Here is a 26,143-nt window from a genome sequence, read left to right as displayed (position 1 = left end):
GATTTTCATTTGCTGTTGAATTGCTCTAGCTAGAACTTTGAATACTATACTAAATAAGTAGGGAGTGAGAGGCCAGACATGTGTCGACTCTGAATTGAGTGGACTTGCTTCACGTTTCTCTCCATTTAATTTGATATTTCCTGGGGGTTTGCTCTATATGGTTTTTATAATGTTTAGGTATGTACCATGATTTCCTGATACCTTAAAGACTTTTAACATGAAAAGGTACTGGAATTTTTCAAAGGCTTTTCATCATCTAATGAGATGATTGTGAGGATTTTTTCTTTGAGTTTGTTTATATTGTGGATTACATTGATGGATTTTTTTTATTAACTTGAGTATTTCTTATATACATTTCGAGTGTTATTTCTTTTCCCGGTTTCTGGGCAAACATCCCCCTCCCCCTCCCCTCCTTTATGGGTGATCCCCTCCCCATCCTCCCCCCCTTGTCGCCCTCCCCCCAACAATCTAGTTCACTGGGGGTTCAGTCTTAGCAGGACCAAAGGCTTCCCCTTCCTCTGGTGCTCTTACTAGGATATTCATTGCTGCCTATGAGGTCAGAGTCCAGGGTCAGTCCATGTATAGTTTTTAGGTAGTGGCTTAGTTCCTGGAAGCTCTGGTTGCTTGGTATTGTTGTACATATGGGGTCTCGGGCCCCTTCAAGCTCTTCCAGTTCTTTCTCTGATTCCTTCAACGGGGGTCCTATTCTCAATTCTGTGGTTTGCTACTGGCATATGCCTCTGTTTGCTGTATTCTGGCTGTGTCTCTCGGGAGAGATCTACATCCGGCTCCTGTCAGCCTGCACTTCTTTGCTTCATCCATCTTGTCTAATTGGATGGCTGTATATGCATGGGCCACATGTGGGGCAGGCTCTGAATGGGTGTTCCTTCTGTGTCTGTTTTAATCTTTGCCTCTCTATTCTCTGCCAAGGGTATTCTTGTTCCCCTTTTAACGGGGGTCCTATTCTCAGTTCAGTGGTTTGCTGCTGGCATTCGCCTCTGTATTTGCTGTATTCTGGCTGTGTCTCTCAGGAGCGATCTACATCCGGCTCCTATCGGCCTGCACTTCTTTTGCTTCATCCATCTTGTCTAATTGGATGGCTGTATATGTATGGGCCACATGTGGGGCAGGCTCTGAATGGGTGTTCCTTCTGTCACTGTTTTAATCTTTGCCTCTCTATTCCCTGACAAGGGTATTCTTGTTCCCCTTTTAAAGAAGGAGTGAAGCATTCACATTTTGATCATCCATCTTGAGTTTCATGTGTTCTATGCATCTAGGGTAATTCAAGCAATTGGGCTAATAGCCACTTATCAATGAGTGCATACCATGTGTGTTTTTCTGTGATTGGGTTACCTCACTCAGGATGATATTTTCCAGTTCCAACCATCTGCCTACGAATTTCATAAGGTCATTGTTTTTGATAGCTGAGTAATATTCCATTGTGTAGATGTACCACAATTTCTGTATCCATTCCTCTGTTGAAGGGCATCTGGGTTCTTTCCAGCTTCTGGCTATTATAAATGAGGCTGTGATGAACATAGTGGAGCACGTGTCTTTTTTATATGTTGGGGGATCTTTTGGGTATATGCCCAAGTATAGCTGGATCCTCAGGCAGTTCAATGTCCAATTTTCTGAGGAACCTCCAGACTGATTTCCAGAATGGTTTTACCAGTCTGCAATCCCAACAATGGAGGAGTGTTCCTCTTTCTCCGCATCTTCGCCAGCATCTGCTGTCACCTGAGTTTTTGATCTTAGCCATTCTCACTGGTGTGAGGTGAAATTTCAGGGTTGTTTTGATATGCATTTCCCTTATGACTAAAGATGTTGAACATTTCTTTAGGTGTTTCTCAGCCATTTGGCGTTCTTCAGCTGTGAATTCTTTGTTTAGCTCTGAACCCCATTTTTTAATAGGGTTATTTGTCTCCCTGCGGTCTAACTTCTCGAGTTCTTTGTATATTTTGGATATAAGGCCTCTATCAGTTGTAGGATTGGTAAAGATCTTTTCCCAATCTGTTGGTTGCCGTTTTGTCCTAACCACAGTGTCCTTTGCCTTACAGAAGCTTTGCAGTTTTATGAGATCCCATTTGTCGATTCTTGATCTTAGAGCATAAGTCATTGGTGTTTTGTTCAGGAAATTTTTTCCAGTGCCCATGTGTTCCAGATGCTTCCCTAGTTTTTCTTCTATTAGTTTGAGTGTATCAGGTTTGATGTGGAGGTCCTTGATCCACTTGGACTTAAGCTTTGTACAGGGTGATAAGCATGGATCGATCTGCATTCTTCTACATGTTGACCTCCAGTTGAACCAGCACCATTTGCTGAAAATGCTATCTTTTTTCCATTTGATGGTTTTGGCTCCTTTGTCAAAAATCAAGTGCCCATAGGTGTGTGGGTTCATTTCTGGGTCTTCAATTCTGTTCCATTGGTCTATCTGTCTGTCTCTGTACCAATACCATGCAGTTTTTATCACTCTTGCTCTGTAATACTGCTTGAGTCCAGGGATAGTGATTTCCCCCTGAAGTCCTTTTATTGTTGAGGATAATTTTAGCTATCCTGGGTTTTTGGTTATTCCGGATGAATTTGCAAATTGTTCTGTCTAACTCTTTGAAGAATTGGATAGGTATTTTGATGGGGACTGCATTGAATCTGTAGATCACTTTCGGTAAAATGGCCATTTTTACTATATTAATCCTGCCAATCCATGAGCATGGGAGATCTTTCCATCTTCTGAGGACTTCTTCAATTTCTTTCTTCAGAGTCTTGAAGTTCTTATTGTACAAATCTTTTACTTGCTTGGTTAAAGTCACACCGAGGTACTTTATATTATTTGGGTCTATATGAAGCGTGTCGTTTCCCTAATTTCTTTCTCGGCTTGTTTTTCTTTCATGTAGAGGAAGGCTAATGATTTATTTGAGTTAATTTTATACCCAGCCACTTTGCTGAAGTTGTCTATCAGCTTTAGTAGTTCCTGGTGGAACTTTTGGGATCACTTAAATATACTATCATATCATCTGCAAAAAGTGATATTTTGACTTCTTCTTTTCCGATCTCTATTCCCTTGACCTCCTTTTTTGTCTGATTGCTCTGACTAGAACTTCAAGAACTATATTGAATAAGTAGGGAGAGAGTGGGCAGCCTTGTCTAGTCCCTGATTTTGGTGGGATTGCTTCAAGTTTCTCTCCATTTAGTTTAATGTTAGCAACTGGTTTGCTGTATATGGCTTTTACTATGCTTAGGTATGGGCCTTGAAATCCTATTCTTTCCAGGACTTTTATCATGATGGGGTGTTGAATTTTGTCTAATGCTTTCTCAGCATCTAATGAAATGATCATGTGGTTTTGTTCTTTCAGTATGTTTATATAGTGGATCACATTGATGGTTTTCCATATATTAAACCATCCCTGCATGCCTGGGATGAAGCCTACTTGATCATGGTGGATGATTGTTTTGATGTGCTCTTGGATTCGGTTTGCCAGAATTTTATTGAGTATTTTTGCGTCGATAGTCATAAGGGAAATTGGTCTGAAGTTCTCTTTCTTTGTTGGGTCTTTGTGTGGTTTAGGTATAAGAGTAATTGTGGCTCCACCTGTTTCAATTTTGTGGAATAGTTTGGATAATATTGGTACGAGGTCTTCTATGAAGGTCTGATAGAATTCTGCACTAAACCCGTCTGGACCTGGGCTTTTTTTGTTGGGAGACCTTTAATGACTGCTTCTATTTCCTTAGGAGTTATGGTGTTGTTTAACTAGTTTATCTGTTCCTGATTTAACTTCAGTTCCTGGTATCTGTCCAGGAAATTTTCCATTTCCTGCAGATTTTCAAGTTTTGTTGAATAAAGGCTTTTATGGAAAGATCTCATGATTTTTTGAATTTCCTCTGAATCTGGAGTTATGTCTCCCTTTTCATTTCTGATTTTGTTAATTTGGATACACTCTCTGTTTCCTCTCATTAGTCTGGCTAAGGGTTTATCTGTCTTGTTGGTTTTCTCAAAGAACCAACTTTTAGTTCTGTTGATTCTTTCTATGGTCCTTTTTAATTCTACTTGGTTGATTTCAGCTCTGAGTTTGATTATTTCCTGCCTTCTACTCCTCCTGGGTGTATTTGCTTCTTTTTGTTCTAGAGATTTTAGGTGTGCTGTCAAGCTGCTGACATATGCTCTTTCCTGTTTCTTTCCGCAGGCACTCGGAGCTATGAGTTTTCCTCTTAGCACAGCTTTCATTGTGTCCCATAAGTTTGGGTATGTTGTACCTTCATTTTCATTAAATTCTCAAAAGTCTTTAATTTCTTTCTTTATTTCTTCCTTGACCAGGTTATCATTGAGTAGAGCATTGTTCAATTTCCATGTATATGTGGGCATTCTTCCCTTATTGTTATTGAAGGCCAGTTTTAGGACGTGGTGGTCCGATAGCACGCATGGGATTATTTCTATCTTTTTGTACCTGTTGAGGCCCGTTTGTTGACCAATTATATGGTCAATTTTGGAGAAAGTACCATGAGGAGCTGAGAAGAAGGTATATCCTTTTGCTTTAGGGTAGAATGTTGTATAAATATCTGTTAAGTCCATTTGGCTCATGACTTCTCTTAGTCTGTCTACATCTCTGTTTAATTTCTGTTTCCATGATCTCTCCATTGATGAGAGTGGGGTGTCGAAGTCTCCTACTATTATTGTGTGAGGTGCAATGAGTGTTTTGAGCTTTAGTAAGGTTTCTTTGACGTATGTAGGTTTCCTTGTATTTGGGGCATAGATATTTAGGATTGAGAGTTCATCTTGGTGGATTTTTCCTTTGATGAATATGAAGTGTCCTTCCTTAACTTTTTTGATGAGTTTTAGTTGAAAATTGATTTTATTTGATATTAGAATGGCTACCCCAGCTTGCTTCTTCTGACCATTTTCTTGGAAAGTTGTTTTCCAGCCTTTCACTCTGAGGTAGTGTCTGTCTTTTTCTCTGAGGTGTGTTTCCTGTAGGCATCAGAATGCAGGGTCTTCGTTGTGTATCCAGTTTGTTAATCTAAGTCTTTTTATTGGGGAGTTAAGGCCATTGATGTTGAGAGATATTAAGGAATAGTGATTATTGCTTCCTGTTATATTCATATTTGGATGTAAGGTTATGTTCGTGTGCTTTTCTTCTCTTTGTTTTGTTGCCAAGACGATTAGTTTCTTGTTTCTTCTAAGGTATAGCTTGCCTCTTTATGTTGGTCTTTACCATTTATTATCTTTTGTACTGCTGGATTTGTAGAAAGATATTGTGTAAATTTGGTTTTGTCATGGAATATCTTGGTTTCTCCATCTATGTTAATTGAGAGTTTTGCAGGATACAGTAACCTGGGCTGGCATTTGTGTTCTCTTACGGTCTGTATGACATCTGTCCAGGATCTTCTGGCTTTCATAGTTTCTGGCGAAAAGTCTGGTGTGATTCTGATAGGTCTGCCTTTTTATGTTACTTGACCTTTTTCCCTTACTGCTTTTAATATTCTTTCTTTATTTTGTTCGTTTGTTGTTTTGACTATTATGTGACGTGAGGTGTTTCTTTTCTGGTCCAATCTATTTGGAGTTCTGTAGGCTTCTTGTATGCCTATGGGTATCTCTTTTTTTAGGTTAGGGAAGTTTTCTTCTATGATTTTGTTGAAGATATTTACGGGTCCTTTGAGCTGTGAGTCTTCACTCTCTTCTATACCTATTATCCTTAGGTTTGATCTTCTCATTGAGTCCTGGATTTCCTGTATGTTTTGGACCAGTAGCTTTTTCTGCTTTACATTATCTTTGACAGTTGAGTCAATGCTTTCTATGGAATCTTCTGCTCCTGAGATTCTCTCTTCCATCTCTTGTATTCTCTTGGTGCAGCTCGTATCTACAGCTCCTTGTCTCTTCTTTTGGTTTTCTATGTCCAAGGTTGTTTCCATGTGTTCTTTCTTGATCGCTTCTATTTCCATTTTTAATTCCTTCAACTGTTTGATTGTGTTTTCCTGGAATTCTTTCAGGGATTTTTGTGTCTCCTCTCTATGGGCTTCTACTTGTTTATTTATGATTTCCTGGAATTCTTTCAGGGATTTTTGTGACTCCTCTCTGTATGCTTCTACTTGTTCTCTAAGGGAGTTCTTCACGTCTTTCTTGAAGTCCTCCAGCATCATGATCAAATATGATTTTGAAACTAGATCTTGCTTTTCTGGTGTGTTTTGATATTCTGTGTTTGCTTTGGTGGGAGAATTGGGCTCCGATGATGCCATGTAGTCTTGGTTTCTGTTGCTTAGGTTCCTGCACTTGCCTCTCGCCATCAGATTATCTCTAGTGTTACTTTGTTCTGCTACTTCTGACAGTGGCTAGACTGTCCTATAAGCCTGTGTGTCAGGAGTTCTGTAGACCTGTTTTCCTGTTTTCTTTCAGCCAGTTATGGGGACAAAGTGTTCTGCTTTCGGGCGGTGAAGTTTTTCCTATCTACAGGCCTTCAGCTGTTCCTGTGGGCCTGTGTCTGGTGTTCACCAGGCAGGTCACTTGCAGCAGAAAAGTTGGTCTTATCTGTGGTCCCGAGGCTCATGTTTACTAGTGGGGTGTTGCCTACGAGCTCCCTGTGGTGGCAGCAACCAGGAAGATCTGCGCCGCCGTTTCCGGGAGCCTCTGTGCACCAGGGTTCCAGATGGCGTTTGGTGTTTTCCTTTGGCATCAGAGATGTGTGCAGAGTGCAGTCTCTTCTGGTTTCCCAGGCGTGTCTGCCTCTCTGTAGGTTTAGCTCTCCCTCCCACGGGATTTGGATGCAGAGAACTGTTTATCCGGTCTGTCCCTTCAGGTTCCGGCGGTGTCTCAGGCGCAGGGGTCCTGCGGCTCCTGGGCCCTCCCCCACGGGAACCCATTGGCCGTATACAGTTTCCTCTTGGGCCAGGGATGTGGTCAGGGGTGAGCAGTGTTGGTGGTCTCTTCTGCTCTGCAGCCTCAGGAGTGCCCACCTGACCAGGCGGTGAGGTCTCTCTCCCATGGGGTTTGGGAGCAGAGACCTGCTGCGGGCCGGGATCCGCAGGTTTGGGACTCCCGGTAAACACAGGAAGTGCCTGATCCTAGAGGAATTTTGCCTCTGTGTGTCCTAAGTTCACCAGGCAGGTCTCTTGCAGCAGAAAAGTTGGTCTTACCTGTGGTCCTGAGGCTCAAGTTTGCTAGTGGGGTGCTGCCTATGAGCTCTCTGCGGAGGCAGCAACCAGGAAGATCTGCGCCGCCGTTTTTGGGAGCCTCTGTGCACCAGGGTTCCAGATGGCGTTTGGTGTTTTCCTCTGGCGTCCGAGATGTGTGTGCAGAGTGCAGTCTCTTCTGGTTTCCCAGGCTTGTCTGCCTCTCTGTAGGTTTAGCTCTCCATCCCATGGGATTTGGGTGCAGAGAACTCTTTATCTGGTCTGTCCCTTCAGGTTCTGGCGGTGTCTCAGGCCTAGGGGGATGGATTTTTTTTTAATACTGAACCAATCCTGCACCCCTGTGATGAAGCCTACTTGACTGTGATAAATGATGTTTTTAAATATGTTTTTGTCCTTAATTCGTGGATACTTTACTGATAAATTTTGTATTGATATTCATAAGTGAAATTTGTCTGAACTTCTCTGTTGGGTCTTGGGGTAGTTTAGGTATCAGAGTAACTGTGACCTCATAGAATGAATTAGGTAGTTCTCTTTCTGTTTCTATTTTGTGGAATAGTTTAAGGAGCATTGGAATTAGCTCTTCTTTGGTGTCTGGTAGAATTCTGCACTAAAACCTCTGCCCCTGGGCATTTTTGTTTTACTTTGGACAGTTTTTAAAGACTGCTTCTAATTCTTTAGGGGTTATGAGTCTCTTTAGATAGTTTAGCTGGTCTGGATTTAACTTTGGTTTGTGGTATCTGTCTAGAAAACATCTATTTTGCCTAGATTTTCCAGTTTTCTCATGAGTAGGCTTTTGTAGTCAGATCTATGAGTTTTTAATTCCCTCACTTTCAGTTACATCTCCCTTTTCATTTCTAATTTTGTTAATTTGGATACTTTCTCTGTGTCTTTTAGTTAGTTAGGCTAAGGGTTTTATTGATGTTGTTGATTTTCTCAAAGATCCACTTCTTTGTTTTGTAGATTCTTAGCATTTTTCTCTTTTTTTCCTAATTGATTGATTTCATCCCTAAGTTTGACAATTTCCTGCTGCTTAACCCCCTTCGTTATGTTTGTTTCATTTTGTTTTAGAATTTTTAGGTGTGGGGTTAAGTTGCTAGTTTGGGATCTCGCCAACTTTTTTATGAAGGCACTTAGTGATTATCAATTTTCCTCCTAACACTGCTTTCATTGTGCCTCATTATTGTGGGTATACTGTGCCTTTATTTTCATAGATTTCTAGAAAATCTTTAATTTTTCTTTATATCTTCTCTGTCCAAATTATCATTGAGAAGAAAGTTGTTCAGTTTCCTTAAATATGTGGGATTTCTGTTGTTTTTGTTTTTATTGAAGTTCAGCTTTAGTCCATGGTGATCTGATAGAATGCATGGATAGGATTGTTTCAATCTTCTTGTATATGTTCTTGTATGTGTTTCAATCTTCTTGTTTTATGAAGTGCTGAGGAGGGGTATTTCCTTATTTTGCTTTAATATGTTCTGTAGATATCTGTTAAATCTATTTAATTCATAAATTCTGTTAGTTTCACTATGTCTGTTTAGTTTCTATTTCAATGATCTGTAAATTGGTGAGAATAGAGTATTGAAGTCTCTCACTATATTGTGATGTGTGTTTTGAGCTTTCATGAAGTTCCTTTTGCAAATGTGGTTGTCCTTTCATTTGTGGTATAAATGTTCAGAATTGAGACTTCATCTTTGGGATTATTTTGTTTGATGCTTGTGGAATATTTTTCCCCATCTCTCTTGATTACTTTTGGTTGAAACTTTATTTCATTGGATATAAGAATGGCAACTCCATCTTGATTCTTGGGATCATTTTCTTGGAAAATGTTTTTCTGATCCTTTACTCTGAGATAGTTCTTTTGTTTGTATGTGATTGGTGTCTGTGGTGTTAAGCATTAAAATGAAGTAATACATAAACCAAGAGATGCCTAATTATCACTCTATAATCCCAGATTATCTCTTATCCTATATTTGAAAGCCAGGTGTTCTACCACTTTGGCAGATGTCCAGTCATCTTTTTTCATGGGAAGATACTTCTCAAGGGATCTCAAACTGTGTTGTCCTTCATGTTTTATATAAAATGAATATTAGTTTTTATCCCAATAGAAACAACTTTAGTGAGTTATTAAGTGATATATATGCACATACTTTCATATTTATCTATAATTTTATAATAATCCATCCTCCACAGTGATTTTCTCTGACATTATTTTTGCAGTGCATACATTTAAACTTCTGCTATGAGTATAGAGTAGATAGTTTCATTATGAGGTTTGCTAACCAGCAGATACTTCAAGGTTGGCAACAATAGCAATCGAGTTTCTACCACATTGCTTACAGGTAAAAATAATAATTATAGCAAGAATTAAAATAACTCATTGCCACCTAATCTCACAGAAAATAAGGGAGCATGGGCAAATGTGATTTAACCTTAGGTCTTTTTTCAGATACCTGGAAAATCTTTATGAGAATTTTTTAATCCTTTTGTATAATTTTAGGGATTCAAAGGTGCACTGCTCATTGACTCCACTTCTTTCTGATAGGCTGTTTTGCCCTTACCATAAGAAATGCATTTACATATCTGTAGAAGTCTTGTTTTATAACAACATATTTATTCTGTGTTATAACTGACCCTGCTACCATTATTCCAGACAAATTACTCTATTTGATTGTTAGTTATAATAGTTACTGATGCTTGTGATGGTCTTATTTTCTATCAGTCTGATAGTTCATTTGGGATTATAGTCACATTTTATTTTGACTTAATGTTGAGTATCAAAAACTAAATTCAAAGAATAAAGATTTTTTGATGCCTTAATTTTTTGCCAGAGGTATAGTTATCATTTATCATTGAAGCTACAACATGTCTAATTATTATCATTTATAGACTAATTTCGTCTACTCAAATATGTTTTACTATTGTTTCAATCACAGGAAATCTACATGCAGACTTCTACTCATCAGGGTAGGATTTTAGAATTTTTAAAAATGAATGTTTATTTATAATTTCAAATTATAGCTCTTTTATTAATTATTAAACTATTAATTGTTTTGACATTTTGATACAGGACTTCTTCACTATGTAGACCAGACTAGTATCAAATACAGAGATCCACATTCTTCTGCCTACCAAGCCCAAAGATTATAAGCATATGACACCAGCACTTAGAGAAAATGCTGCTGTTTAATCAGTATTGTCCACTGGATTCCATGTGGCTCCTTTAATGGAGATTGTACCTTTTTAAAACAATATGTTTTAAACTTTTATATCATTATAACCAAGTATCTTATTGATATAGCAGTTGTCATCTAAAAACTTGATAAATTTCATGATCCCATAGTTACCAAGTAACAAGGTCATGACTTAAATGGCGGGCTATGTATTCTCTTGTTTTTCTGATTATATTGGAATAGTCCCAGGTGTCAACTCTGGCTTAGAATTTTCCTGAGAGTTATATTTGTAGTTCCACAGTTTATCTTATCCTTTTGACATTTGCTGTTAGTCAACACATGACTAAAGCATACTACTGTCAAATAATGGAGAGGAAGACCTTTATTAACTGTGCCCATAAAATCATAGTTTTGAAATAGTAAATATCAGAGAGGTCTCAAAACAATTTTATTAGAATTGTAGTGCCTATTCACATACACCATGTTATATTTATTGTGTTCTGCATCTACTTAAATAGTATTATTAATTTATTCTCAGGTCTGTTTTCTCTAGAAACTACTGCTCTGTATTACTATGTGGTTTTTTTTAAGTCTTTTTGCCTCATGAAACTAAGTTTCTTGACATTTTTACTATATAGTATAATTTTCTTCATGTTTCTTTATATGTAGGTTTTGGCTGCTAAATTGTCTTCTAGTTCTTAAGAATCTCAAATTTTAAAAGTTTGAGTCTTCAAGGAATACTGAAAGCTAATAAAAATACCCCAAGCAAAACAAACTGGATTCATCAGTGTAGATAAGTGGTTGTTTTGATGGACCACCCAAGGCTAACGGACAGTATTCTATGGATATGTAAATATATATGCCTCAATTTAGATTTGCATATGTTTCTTACCAATAAGGCTAGTTATCTTTTTTTGCTGACCAGTATTTGATTAAATATTTCAATAGTAGAATAAGGGAGTGAATCAATTGTTCTCAATGAGAGAGGAAAAACATGACATTAAAGAGCTATGATTAGTTTTTTGGTGGTCTATAGTGGACCATTAGAATACCTTTAAAAGGGGGAAGGCAATTTCAAAAGGAACATCATGGAGGTCAATAGGAATAAGAGGTTAGACTTTTGATGAGTTTTAAAAAGACAATACAGTTAATTATACACGACACAGGATATTGAAAATCATCTAATACTGTGTATTAGAATAGGGTTGAAAGTAATTTATAAAACGCATTGACTTTGTGCTTCATTGTAACACATGACAAATATCCATATTTCTGTTGAAAATTTACTTGAGCCACAGTGAATCCTTTCTAGAAAAGAGGAATGTTTCTGTAAACAGAGAGTGGGATAGAGTATATATGAATTATGGGAAGTAGTGAAAGACAAATATATGTGACCTGGTGACAAAGGCCTTTTCTCCTGTGTGTCTTATCCCAAGTCTTACATATAGATTGGGATGTGCAATATATTCATAGAAAATACTAGCGTGCATAGGCTTAAGTTATGTTTTGCTGATGCTCCATTTACCTTATTTGCCTGAATCATGGAACTAATTGCTTCTCAGGTTTTTTAGATAGTTTACTTTCAGGAATCTGCAATTACCTGGGATGGACTTTTAAAGGCTAAGGAGCATCATTTAACACTGTAGAAGAGTGAGCAGGAATGATATTATATAGAATAAAGACATGTTGAGAATGTAGAGGGCAAAGGAGGCAAAAGTACTCTATCAAGAATTCTATGATGTTGATCAACCACATAAGAAAGTTTTTAAGTCCTTGTAGTCTTTGAATAAAATTGAACCAATTAGGAAACATAACTGAGTTATTTTTGTTGCAGTATGTTACCCCCTTAAAAGAGCAAGACTAACAGCAATGCACATAATTTGTGTGTTTACTTATAAAGTTAGTCTTCAAGAGTTTTAAAAGTTTTTAAATGACTTTATTAGTTATGTTTAAATGGATGAATGTGATTATTTCCTTTCAATAACCAATTAATATGCTCAAGAATGAGGACTGCTACTTTTAAGTTATATAGTTTGATGTTTTATGAATAGGGAGTAGAATGTAGACACTGCAATGTTCTGCTTTATTTAGGGGTGACACATTATGTTTATGCTGAATGTGTATATGAGCAATTAATTATAATTTGGGTGCAACCATCAGGACAAATAATTTAGGGATAAATGATATTCAGATTCCATCAATATATTGACTGTCCAAATCTTATGTTGAACTATGTTCATACTCTATTGATAAGTCCAGAGAGATTGGGAGAATTAGAAGCAGAAAGTAACAACTGAAAGAATTTTATAAAGCTATTTGCTGTCCAAATGACTAGTCATTAAGAATATTTTTACTGAGTACAATTCACCCATTTTATTATATGTTTGTTCTTGAAAGATATGGTTTCAGATCCGAGTCACTGATTTCTATGTGTTCAAGAGAGGAGGATGAATATTATTCTGAAATCCAGGTAATCAGAGATTTTTCAGATAGATTCTTGACCTGAGTTTTTCTTTGTGGTGTTTGAATTGTTTGAACATAGCAGTTGTTGAACTATCTGAACTATCACAATTTTAGCTGGACAGTTGGCTAAAAAAGCATTTCTTTTCAAAATGATGATAATCTAATGCCTTTATTGTGAAAAATACCAAAACATAGTAAATATTTAGGCCAAAGAATGTACTAGTATTAGAGTATATATATATATTATTATTATTATAATACTATATATTATACTATATATAATATATAGTATTAGAGTATATATATATATAATATATATTATATATTATATATATACACACATATATATGTATATGTATATATATGATAGAATATTAAATTTACTCCTTTTATATTTTTTCTTTTATTTGATATTTTCTTTACTTACATTTCAAATTTTATCCCCTTTCCTGATTTGCCCTGGCTCCATATATACTCCTTTGTTGGTGGTTTAGTCCCTGGGATCACTGGGGTGTCTGGTTGGTTGATAGTGTAGTTCTTCTTTTGGGGTTGAGAATCCCTTGAACTCATCCAGTCCTTTCTCTAATTTCTCCATTGGGGACCCAGTTCTCAGTCCAATAGTTGACTGCAAGCATTGACCTCTGTATTTGTCAGTCTGTGGCAGGGCGTTTTAGGAAACTGCTATTTCAGTCTCCTGTTAGCATCCCCTTCTTGGCATCTACAATACAGTCTTGGGTTTGGTGAATGTATGAGGGATTGATCCCCATGTGAGACGGTCTCTGGATTGCCTATCCTTCAGTTTCTGCTCCAAATATTGTCTCTGTGTTTCATTCTGTATTTTTTCCCTCTTCTAAGAAGGACTGAAACATTCACACTTTGGTCTTCCTTCTTATTTAGCTTCATGTGATCTGTGAGATATATCTTGGCTATACTAAGTTTTAGGCTAATATCCACTTATCAGTGAGTGCATACCATGTTTGCTTTTCTTTGTTTTGGTTACCTCACTTAGGATGGTATTTCCTATTTCCAACCATTTGCCTAAGAATTTCATGAAATCATTGTTTGTAATACCTGAAAAGTATTCCATTGTGTAAATGTACCACATTTTCTCGATCCATTTCTCTGTTGAAGGATATCTCAATTCTTTTCAGCTTTTGGCTATTATAAATGAAGGTGCAATGAACATGGTGGAGCATATATCCTTGTTATATGATGGAGTATCTTTGTGATATAACCAGGTCTTCAGGTCATACTCTGTCCTGTTTTCTAAACAACTGCCAGACTGATTTCCACAGTAGTTGTACCAGCTTGCAAACCCAAATGAATTTGCAAGTTGCTTGAAGAATTGTGTTGGAATTTTGATGGGAATTGCATTTAATTTATAGATTGCTTTTTTTTGCAAGATGGCCATTTTTACTATATTAATTCTGCCAATCCATGAGCATGGGGGAATCTTCCCATCATCTGAGATCTTTGTTTTCTTTCTTCAGAGACTTGAAGTTCTTATCATACAGATCTTTCACTTGCTTGGTTAAAGTCACACCGAGGTATTTAATATTATTTGAGACTATTATGAAGGATGTCATTTCCCTAATTTCTTTCTCAGACTGTTTATCCTTTGAATAGAGGAAGCCTTAACGAGACTAAACAGAGAGCACAGACAGAATATCCAAATTAACAAAAATCAGAAAGGAAAAGGGAGAAAAAGAAAACAAAAACTGAAGAAATTCCCCAAATCAGCAGACCCTACTACTCATCCAAACTTGAAAATCTGGATGAAATGGACAAATTTCTGTAGAGATACTAGGTAACAAAGATAAATCAGGATCAGATAAGCCATATAAACAGTCCCACAATCCCTAAAAAAATTGAAGCAGTCATCAAAAGTCTCCCAGCCTAAAAAATCCCAGAAAGAGAGGGGTTTAGTGCAGAATTCTCTCAGACATTCAAAGAAAACATAATACCAATACTCTTTCAAAGTAATACAAAAATGCTCAGTAAAATCTCGCAAACCAAATCCAAGAATACGTCAAAATTATCATTCACCATGATCGAGTAGGCTTCATTCCAGGGATGAAGGGGTGGTTTAATATAAGGTAATCCATCAACATAATCCACTATATAAGGAAACTTAAAGAAAAAAACACACGATCATCTCTTTAGATGTTGAGAAAACATTTGACAAAATTCAACACCCCTTCATGTTGAAAATCATGGAAAGATCAGGAATTAAAGGAATTAAAGATATTAAACATAGTAAAAGCAATATGCAGCAAACTAGTACCCAACATCAAACTAAATGGAGAGAAACATGAAGCAATCCCACTAAAAACATTGAATATATAAGGTTGCTGACTCTTTCCTTACTTATTCAAGACCATACTCAAATTCCTAGCCAGAGCAATTAGACAACAAAAGGATGAAAAAGGAATACAAATTGAAAATTGCAGATGATATGATAGTATCCATAAGTGACCCCAAAAGTTCCACCAGAGAACTCCTAAACCTGCTAAACAACTGCAGCAAAGTGGCTGGTTATAAAATTAACTCAAACACATCAGTAGCCTGCCTATACTCAAAGGATAAACAGACTGAGAATGAAATTGGGGAAATAACAACCTTCACAATAGTCACAAATAGTATAAAATACCTTGGTGTTACATTAAACAAACAAGTGAAAGATCTGTTTGACAAGAACTTCAAGTCACTGAAGAAAGAATTCAAAGAAGAGCCCAGAAATGGAAATATCTCCTATAAGCTCATGGATTGGCAGTATTAATATAGTAAAAATGGCTATCTTGCCAAAAGTAATCTAAAGATTCAAGGCAATTTTTATCAAAATTCCAACTCAACACTTCTAGAGTTAGGAAGAGCAATTTGCAAATACCTTTGGAATAGAAAAAAACAATTATTTCAAAAATATTTCTCTACAATTAAAGAATTTTGTGGGAATCACCATCCCAGACTTCAAGCTATACAGCATACCAATAGTGATTAAAACCACATGGTATTGGTACAGAGACAGGCAGGTAGATAAATGGAATTGAACTGAAAACCCAGAAATGAACCTATACACCTATGGTCACTTGATCTTGGACAAAGGAGCTAAAACCATCCAATACAAAAAATTAGAATTTTCAACAAATGGTGCTGGTTCAACTGGAGGTCAGCATGTAGAAGAATGCAAATCAATCAAACTAATAGAAGGAAAAGTGGGAAGAATCTTGAGCACATGGGCACTGTAGAAAATTTCCTGAACAAAACACCAATGGCTTATATTCTAAGATCAAGAATCAACAAATGGGATCTCATAAAACTACAAACCTTCTGTAAACCAAAGACACTGTAGTTAGGACAAAATGGCAAGCAAGAGATTGGGAAAAGATCTTTACCAATCCTACAACTGATAGAGGGCTTATATCCAAAATATACAAAGAACTCACGAAGTTAGACTGCAGGGAGACAAATAACCCTATAAAAATGGGGTTCAGAGCTAAACAAAGGATTCACAGCTGAGGAATGCTGAATGGCTGAGAAGCACCTAAAGAAATGTTCAACATCCTTAGTCATAAGGGAAATGCAAATCAAAACAACCCTGAGATTCTACCTCACACCAGTCAGAATGGCTAAGATAAATAATAGCAGATGCTGGTGAGGATGTGGAGGAAGAGGAACACTCCTCCATTGTTTGTGGGCTTGCACACTGGTATGACCACTCTAGAAATCAGTCTAGAGGTTCCTCAGAAAATTGGACATTCCACTACCTGAGGACCCAGCTATACTTCTCTTGGGCATAGACCCAAAATATGCTCCAACATACAACAAAGACACATGCTCCACTATGTTCATAGCATCCTTATTTATAGTAACCAGAAGTTGCAAAGAAGTCAGATGTCCTTCAACAGAGGAATGGGTATAGAAAATGTGGTACATCTACACAATGGAGTACTACTCAGTCATTAAAAACAATGACTTCATGAAATTCATAGGCAAATGGTTGGAATTAGAAAATATCATCCTGACTCAGGTATAGCAATCACAAAAAAACACATGGTATGAACTCAGTGATAAATGGATATTAGTCCAAAAGTTCGAATTACCCAAGATATAATCCACAGACCACATGAAGTTCAAGAAGAAGGATGATGAAAGTGCAGATGGTTCAGTCATTCTTAAAAGGAGGAACAAAAATATTCATATGAGGCAATATGGAAACAAAATTTGGAGTAGACACTGAAGGAATTGGCCATTCATAGCCTCCCCCACCTGGAGATCCTCCCCATATACATATCGTCACTTATCCCAGACAACATAGCTGATGCCAAGAAGTGCATGCTGACAGGGGCCTGATATAGCTATCTCTTGAGAGGCTGTGCCATATCATGACAAATACAGAGGCGAGTGCTAGCAGCACAGCATTGAACTGAGAATACAGTCCCCATTGCAGGAGTTAGAGAAAGGATTGAAGGACCTGAAGGGGCTTGCAACCCCATAAGAACATCAATACCCAAAAACCAGAGCTACCAGGGACTAGACTACTGCCCAAATAGTACACATGGACAGACTCATGGCTCCAGCTGCATATGTAGGAAAGAATGATCTTGTTGGGCACCAATGGGAGGGAGATACTGCCAAAACTCTTTTGGGGTTCTGCCAAAACTCAACCCCACAGTGTAAGGGAATGTCAGTGCTGAAAGCAGGAAGGGGTGGATTGTGGTTGGGGAACACCCTCTTACAAGAAGGGTGATGGGGGATGGAATAGAGTGTTTATGGATGGGAAAGAATGTAACATTTGAAATATAAATTAAAAATCCAATTAAAAGAAAGAAAAAATGATTTCAAGAGGAAGACAATACAGTGTTTCTCTCTGTCTCTCTGTCTTCCTGTCGTCCTCTTTATTTCTGTCTCTGTCTCTGTCTCAGTCTCTCTCTCTCTCTCACACACACACATTTGCATGCGAGTGAACACACACACAAGCACACACACACAAACACAAACACACACACACACACACACACACACAAAGAATTGAAGATTCAGAAATGAACCCACACACCTATGGTCACTTGATGGTTTTTTTTTTTTTTTTTCTTTTACTTTCAACACACGTGGAGTGTCTTTTTTTTTTAATTGTGCAAGAAAAAATTTATTTAAAACCCAAACAAAAACAATGTCATTAGCATAATAAAAGAAAACTTCAAGAAACATAGGATACAATAGGATACATTGTTTTTCTTTTTAGCAGCTTTTCAGTTTATTTAGAGTCATGCAATTTCTATGGAAATATGTGGGCTGAGAAGTCTTCTAGATACTTTTATGATGTGAAGGATCTAATAAGAAAGAGTTTGAGAAGTTGTTTCAAGTTTCTTTCCTCAGATTATCAATGAAAATGTGTTTGAGTGCACTTGTTTCTGGAAAACATTCCAAAAAAATGTTTACAATTGGAACATTTGCTTCAATGATGGGATTCTAAAATAAAAATTTGAAGCAGGAGTTATATGTTGAATATTACATTTCATGATGACAGACAAAAAAGTCCCCCAACTTGTAGTAGAAGAAAAAAAAAACAAGTAATAAAGAAAACATCGATAATCACAAATACTCTTTAAAGGGGTATATTCCAGTCTATCCTGTTGTGTTCTGCCATTTCTACCAATAATATAACTGAGTTATGAAGCTCACTTCAATGTCCACTATAGGTTTGTTGGTTTGATGTGTTTAGCCTTTACTAATTCTTCAAGGATTTGTTTTGCGTAGGCTTGGATTTTCCTTTGAATCTACTTTATTTAGGGTTCTTAAACTTTTTTTTATTAACTTGAGTATTTCTTATATACATTTCGAGTGTTATTCCCTTTCCCGGTTTCCAGTCAAACATCGCCCTAATCCCTCCCCAGTCCCCTTCCTTATGGGTGTTCCCAACCCCATCCTCCCCCCATTGCTGCCCTCCCCCCAACAGTCTAGTTCACTGGGGGTTCAGTCTTAGCAGGACCCAGGGCTTCCCCTTCCACTGGTGCTCTTACTAGGATATTCATTGCTATCTATGAGGTCAGAGTCCAGTGTCAGTCCATGTATAGTCTTTAGGTAGTGGCTTAGTCCCTGGAAGCTCTGGTTGCTTGGCATTGTTGTACATATGGAGTCTCGAGCCCCTTCAAGCTCTTCCAGTTCTTTCTCTGATTCCTTCAACGGGGGGTCCTATTCTCAGTTCAGTGGTTTGCTGCTGGCATTCGCCTCTGTATTTGCTGTATTCTGGCTGTGTCTCTCAGGAGCGATCTACATCCGGCTCCTATCGGCCTGCACTTCTCTTGCTTCATCCATCTTGTCTAATTGGATGGCTGTATATGTATGGGCCACATGTGGGGCAGGCTCTGAATGGGTGTTGCTTCTGTCTCTGTTTTAATCTTTGCCTCTCTATTCCCTGACAAGGGCATTCTTGTTCCTCTTTTAAAGAAGGAGTGAAGCATTCACATTTTGATCATCCGTCTTGAGTTTCATTTGTTCTAGGCATCTAGGGTAATTCAAGCATTTGGGCTAATAGCCACTTATCAATGAGTGCATACATGTGTGTTTTTCTGTGATTGGGTTACCTCACTCAGGATGATATTTTCCACTTCCAACCATTTGCCTACGAATTTCATAAAGTCATTGTTTTTGATAGCTGAGTAATATTCCATTGTGTAGATATACCACATTTTCTGTATCCATTCCTCTGTTGAAGGGCATCTGGGTTCTTTCCAGCTTCTGGCTATTATAAATAAGGCTGCAATGAACATAGTGGAGCACGTGTCTTTTTTATATGTTGGGGCATCTTTTGGGTATATGCCCAAGAGAGGTATAGCTGGATCCTCAGGCAGTTCAATGTCCAATTTTCTGAGCAACCTCCAGACTGATTTCCAGAATGGTAGTACCAGTCTGCAACCCCACCAACAATGGAGGAGTGTTCCTCTTTCTCTACATCCTCTCCAGCATCTGCTGTCACCTGAGTTTTTGATCTTAGCCATTCTCACTGGTGTGAGGTGAAATCTCAGGGTTGTTTTGATTTGCATTTCCCTTATGACTAAAGATGTTGAACATTTCTTTAGGTGTTTCTCAGCCATTCCGCATTCCTCAGCTGTGAATTCTTTGTTTAGCTCTGAACCCCATTTTTTAATAGGGTTATTTGTCTCCCTGTGGTCTAACTTCTTGAGTTCTTTGTATATTTTGGATATAAGGCCTCTATCAGTTGTAGGATTGGTAAAGATCTTTCCCAATCTGTTGGTTCCCATTTTGTCCTAACCACAGTGTCCTTTGCCTTACAGAAGCTTTGCAGTTTTATGAGATCCCACTTGTCGATTCTTGATCTTAGAGCATAAGCCATTGGTGTTTTGTTCAGGAAATTTTTTCCAGTGCCCATGTGTTCCAGATGCTTCCCTAGTTTTTCTTCTATTAGTTTGAGTGTATGTAGTTTGATGTGGAGGTCCTTGATCCACTTGGAGTTAAGCTTTGTACAGGGTGATAAGCATGGATCGATCTGCATTCTTCTACATGTTGATCTCCAGTTGAACCAGCACCATTTGCTGAAAATGCTATCTTTTTTCCATTGGATGGTTTTGGCTCCTTTGTCAAAAATCAGGTCACTTGATCTTTTACAAAGAAGCTAAAAACATTCAGTTGAAAAAAGACAGTATTTTCAACAAATGGTGCTCATTCAACTGTAGGTTACCAAGTAGAAGAATGTAAATTGACCCATTCTTATCTCCTTGTACAAACTCAAGTCCAAGTGGATCAAGGACATCTCTATAAAACCAGATACTATTAATATAATGGAAGAGGAAGTGGGGAAGATCCTTGAACTTGTGGGCACAGGGGAATATTTCCTGAAGAGAATTTCAGTGGCTTATTCTCTAAGATCAACAATCAAGAAATTTAACTTATAAAATTAAAAGCTTTTCTTTAAGACACAGGACACTGCCAATATGTCAGAACTGCAACCAATAGATCTGGAAAAAGTTCTTTATTAATCCTACATCCAATAGAGGGCTAATATACAATATGTACAAAGAAGTCAAGAAGTTAAATCATAGAACCTATTAACCCTATTAATCATGGAGTAAAGATCTAAACAAATAATTCTCACCTGAGGAATATTGAATGGTGAAGAAGCACCTAAAGAAATGTTCAACATCCTTAATCATCAGGTAAATTCAAATCAAAACCACCCTGATATTCCTTCTCACTCCAGTCAAAATTGCTGCTGGTGAGGATATGGAGAAATAGGAACCCTATTCTATGACTGGTGGGACTGCAAACTGGTATAATCACTGTGGAAATCAATCTGGTGGTTCCTCAGGAAGTTGGCAACAGTACTACCTGAGGACCCAGCTATACCACTCCTGGTCATATACCCAAAAGACGCTCCAACATATAACTAGGACACATATTCCAGTATGCTCATAGCAGCCTAATTTATTATGGTGAGAAGCTGGAAAGAACCTAGATGTCCCTCCACAGTGGAATGGATGCAAAAATGTGGTACATTTATACAATGGTGTTCTACTCAGGTATTAAAAACAATGGCCTTTGAAAATCACAGGCAAATTGATGGAACCATAAAATATCATCCTGAGTGAGGTAACCTAGTCACAAAAGTACACACATTGTATGTACTTAGTGATAAGTGGATATTAGGCAAATAGTTTGTAATACCCATGATATAACTCACAGACCACATGAAGCTCATGAAGAAGGAATACCAATTTGTGGATGCTTTAGTCCTTCTCAAAAAGAGGTATAATATATTGATAGGGGCGGCAACTTGGATGGAACAGAGGAGGGAAAAAAGAAAGGGAGAGCAGGTTTAAGTATGGAAAGAAATGGGAAGAAGTACAGAGGGTCAGGAAATTGAACAGAGGTGAGTAATTGTGAGAGATGTGTTACTGTGGGTAGCAACCAGAAAGTCCCAGATGCCAGGAAAAGAAGGAGTTCACAGGACCCAACAGGGATGAGATTAACTGAAATGCCCAAAAAACAGGGAGGGAGAACCTATACTATATTCAGAGGTTAGGCAAGAGTCCCTGTGGAGGATGAGGCCACCTACTCATCTCCAGATTTTTTTTAACTAAGAATTTCTCTGGTCTAAAGGAAATATGGGAACAAAATGGGGAGCAGACTGAAGGAAAGACCATCCAGAGACTGCCCCACCTGGGCATCCATCCCATATGCAGCCACCAAACACAGATACTATTGCAGATGGCAAGAAGTGCTTGCTGACAGGAGCATGGTATAGCTGTTTCTGGAGAGGATCTACCAGAGCATGGCAGATACAGATGCAGATGCTGGCAGCCAATCACTGGACTGAGCATGTGGACGCCAATGGAAGAGTTAGGGAAAGAACTGAAGGAGCTGGAGGTCTTTACATAGCTTCAACTGCATAAGATGACCTTTTTTGACATCAGTGGGAGGAGAAGCCCTTGGTTCTGTGATGCTCTATTGTAGGGGAATGCCAGGACAGTGAGGTGTGTGTGTGTGTGTGTGTGTGTGTGTGTGTGTGTGTGTCTGTGTGTGTCTGTGTGTGTGTCTGTGTCTGTGTGTATGCGCGTGTGGAGGCACCCTCATAGAAGCAGGGGATGGGGGATGTGATAGGGTTGTGGAGGGGTAAATGGAAAGCAGATAAGATTTGAAATGTAAATACTTAAAATATCCAATGAAAAAGTAATCAGTTGAGAGTCTGGAGCAAATGAATGCAAGACAAATTCTCTACAATTCTGCCACACAACCACCCCTTATAGTCTATTGTTAAAATCTATACATAGATACTTTCAACTTGGAGTTCAAGATAAAGTCAATTAGATTTTTTTACTCTTTTCTTCATCCTTTTCATTTATGTTGGGACCAGCTTGACATCATTTCTATAACAGTATTTCAACAAAATGTGAAGATTTACATATCCTCAACTTGCATAGTGACATTGATGTTTCATTACTTAACTTTTCTAAATTAAGGTTCTCACTACCTGTGACTTAAATAGAAAGTGATTAAATTGTCATGCTTTTTAGAGAATAGACTAGAATTTTATGTGAATTCAAAATTGTCTTTCATAACTCATGCTGGTGTATTAAAACTGTGTAATTGCACAAAGACCTTCTACCTTGCCAAGAATAAGTAAGTACCTGGATCATTCCAGACACTGAATGAATGTCCTGATGCTTTTATTCACAATAATGTTTACTAGGCCCTAGTGACATCCTCCCTTCATTACAGAAGAGCTTTTATATTTCAATGAATGTTTATGTGCCTTATGTTAACAAAACAGATTCACATATTATCTATTTAAATTTGTGAATTGATTTTTCTCTATCTCTAAACTTTCCACAAAATTAATTATGATTTTTACATCTTTGTTTTCCTAAACAAAACTGATTCTAAAAATTTAAGGTTTTCTCCAGATAGCATAGTTTGTATTCTATTAGTAATCCAAGAGTCTTATTCTAATACTAATTTATTATTCTCAATAACATTTATTTAAAAATCAAGGTTTTGATATAGCAAGCACACTAGTAATTATCACATAAGTATGTATTTTATAAATCATATTTAAGTTTGGTAAGAAATATAATTTTCATAGGATGACCTTAGCTCCTTGTTGATTTCTGCATATAAATTTATATTTCTGTTTTTAGACTTATGGTTTAGCATATGGTAATATATGAGGGAAACCTGATGACTTCAAGAGCATATAAAATTTTCTATGCAAATATTCTGATTTTTAATTATTTATTACTTTTAAGTTTAATCAAAATAGGAACTTCAGCTCATTTTGATGTCTCTTTATTATTATATATTTTAGCAAGACATTCCTGAAAATATTATGGAAAACGGTGTGGATGATTTACCAGAAGCTTCCAAAATATATGATGCTGTAGAAGAACAAAAAGGTAATGTTATGTTTATCGTGTAATATTAATTGACATAAGTTTGTTTAATGATCACAGATAACGTAGCCAAATACAATGAACTACTAATTTCTTGTTAATTAAAACAAAAGTAAAATGTCAATATTTTAGGCCAGAACTATTTTCATACAATTGTTGACAGAACAATGTCAGTAAAAGAGTTGCCTTTTATTTTATTTTTTAAATATTTTTGAGAATATCACTCCTATTCAATGTATTTACATCATTTTAACTCTTTCCTTTATTCCTCCACTCTTCTGTGCTGCTGACTCTCTCTTGTTTGTGACTTCTTTGCCTATACTACTGTTAATGTAATGACACCTCTCTCTCTCTCTCTCTCTCTCTCTCTCTCTTTCCCCCCCCCCTCTCTCTCTATCTCTCTATCTTGTGTATGTGTATGTGTTTGTGTGTATCTGTTAGGTGTTGCTTACACATAAAAGTATTTAAAGTGGACTACTGTAATTGTATAACCTATTACAGAACTCATCTCTGGAAAAGAAACCTAGTTTGTCCTCTCTCAACAGCCACTGATTTCCTATTCTTCATCTAGGGATGTGTATTTTGAGATTTCCTTCATGCATATTAGCACCTTACCTGGTGTTGTCCTTTTGCAGATATCTGTATGATATCATACTTTTCTAATTTCATGGTTCCAACATCTAAGCTATGCATAGTAGATACTATATAGCAGCAAGAGTCCTGGCTCCAGATCTTGTAATCTATATCTCCTCACTTTTGCTATTTTCCCTGAACCTTAATTTTAGGCCTGTATAAGTGGGGGTTGGGTACTATATAGTCACTAATTTTATTTTGTATTACTGTAGCTATCTGTAATACTTCTTTTTTTAAGTTCTTACGGTGATTTAACTTACAAGTTGGCATAAGAAAAGAAAGAACAAAAGTTAAAAATTTAATCTGAGAATAAGCCTTAGTCCATTCATTGTCATATATTTTTTCACACAAGCAAAGCAATGTAAGAGCATATACTAATTGCAGACTAAGGAATATATAGTATATAAGATGAGCCATACAGCTTTATTATTTTCTCCATTTTTTTGTTTCTTTTAATAACATGTTTTTCCTTGAAAATGTATCACATGTTAAAAATGATACATTGATTATAGGCTATTTCTATTGATCTTGATTGTCCTCCAGAACTTTCTTGCAATAACCTATTGGTAAGGGTACCATATATTTGACACATAGAATAAGGCAGCATCAAGCCAGTGCTGACTTAAATCTTCATTTCTACTGCTTATCTTTAAAAGAGTTGAAAGATGTTATACATCCTACTTAAAAAGAAAGAATAATCATCAATCAGACCAAGCTATAGAACGTCAGAAATTCAAAAACACCTGGAGTAACCAAAAACTTTCTGGTTGGAATTAAGTCCCACTCCACAAGATGAAACCCACAATTGTTATGACTGGTATAAAAAATCCATGTTTGACATGCTGTAATCACTAGAGAAGAACCTACTACTACCATTTTACTGTATTTTACAATGTATTTTATTTATTTATTTTTATTAGATATATTTCTTTACTTACATTTCAAATGTTATTCCCCTTCCTGGTTGCCTGTCCATAAGCCCCTATTCCTTCCCCCTCCCCTATATGGGTATTCCCCCTATACATCCCCCTTACTGCCCCCTCCATATTCCCCTGCACTGGAGGTCCAATCTTGGCAGAACCAAGAGCTTTCCTTTCCACTGGTGCCCCAACAAGGCTATTCTCTGCTACATATGCAGTTGAAGCCCTGGGTCAGTCCATGTATATTCTTTCGGTAGTGGATTAGTCCCTGGAAGCTCAGGTTGTTCTTATGGAGTTGCAAGCTCCTTCAACTCTTTCAGTTCTTCCTCTAATTGCCTCCAAGGGGGTGTCCTGTACTCAGTTCAGTGGTTTGCTGCTTGCATTGACCTCTGTTTTGGGCATGCTCTGGATGTGTTGTAATACTTCTGTCTGCTGCATAAAGGAACTTTGTTGATGAGAAATAAGAGCTACATTATCTCTGGGCATTACAATGGCTATATGAATCATACTTAGAATTCAGAAACTATACTGATAGAAGAAAGTAATACCAGGAGATTAACCTAGGGTGTATGATTTCTCCATCCATGGGTAATAGATTAGGTTTACAGTACCAAGCATGAGTTATTCATTGAGTGGGCCTTTAAGACCAATGAGAAAACTGTTGCTTACTTCAAAAGTAAAAGTGCTACTATCATACTATAAAGGATATCTTGCTCAGCTCAGAGATATTTTGAGTTGAACCATCGTCTGTTAGTGAGACTACTGATTGCCCACCTCCATTGGTACTTTGCCTACTGCATTCTCATACTACAAAAGTAGATTTCTAAGTCAGCTCCAGGTAAATTCATTCAAATTCTATCTGAAGTATGTGGCATCTATAGCACTAAGGTCTAACAACAGAAACTATTTTGCTTGTTTCAATTATTCCCCGTGTGTGTGT

At 37.3% G+C, this 26,143-nt stretch overlaps 1 protein-coding gene across 6 annotated transcripts in view; it reads left to right on the top strand.

Annotated features, from left to right (window-relative positions):
• Potefam2 (POTE ankyrin domain family member 2) overlaps nt 1-26,143 on the top strand; it is a 204,488-nt gene that overhangs the window by 91,008 nt on the left and 87,337 nt on the right. For 5 of the 6 annotated variants that reach the window (XM_087601106.1, XM_087601111.1, XM_087601109.1 and 2 more), the window contains 3 exons: nt 10,044-10,074; nt 12,678-12,750; nt 23,566-23,653. In XM_087601106.1, coding sequence (XP_087457232.1) covers nt 10,044-10,074; nt 12,678-12,750; nt 23,566-23,653 — 192 coding nt within the window. The remainder of the gene's footprint in view (nt 1-10,043; nt 10,075-12,677; nt 12,751-23,565; nt 23,654-26,143) is intronic. The other variant, XM_087601110.1, reaches the window with a different exon arrangement.

The sequence above is a fragment of the Rattus norvegicus genome, chromosome 1 (genome assembly GCF_021556685.1).
Source record: "Rattus norvegicus strain SHRSP/BbbUtx chromosome 1, alternate assembly SHRSP_T2T, whole genome shotgun sequence".
NCBI classification, from domain to species: Eukaryota; Metazoa; Chordata; class Mammalia; order Rodentia; family Muridae; genus Rattus; species Rattus norvegicus.
This window is presented reverse-complemented; position numbering and strand designations above follow the sequence as displayed.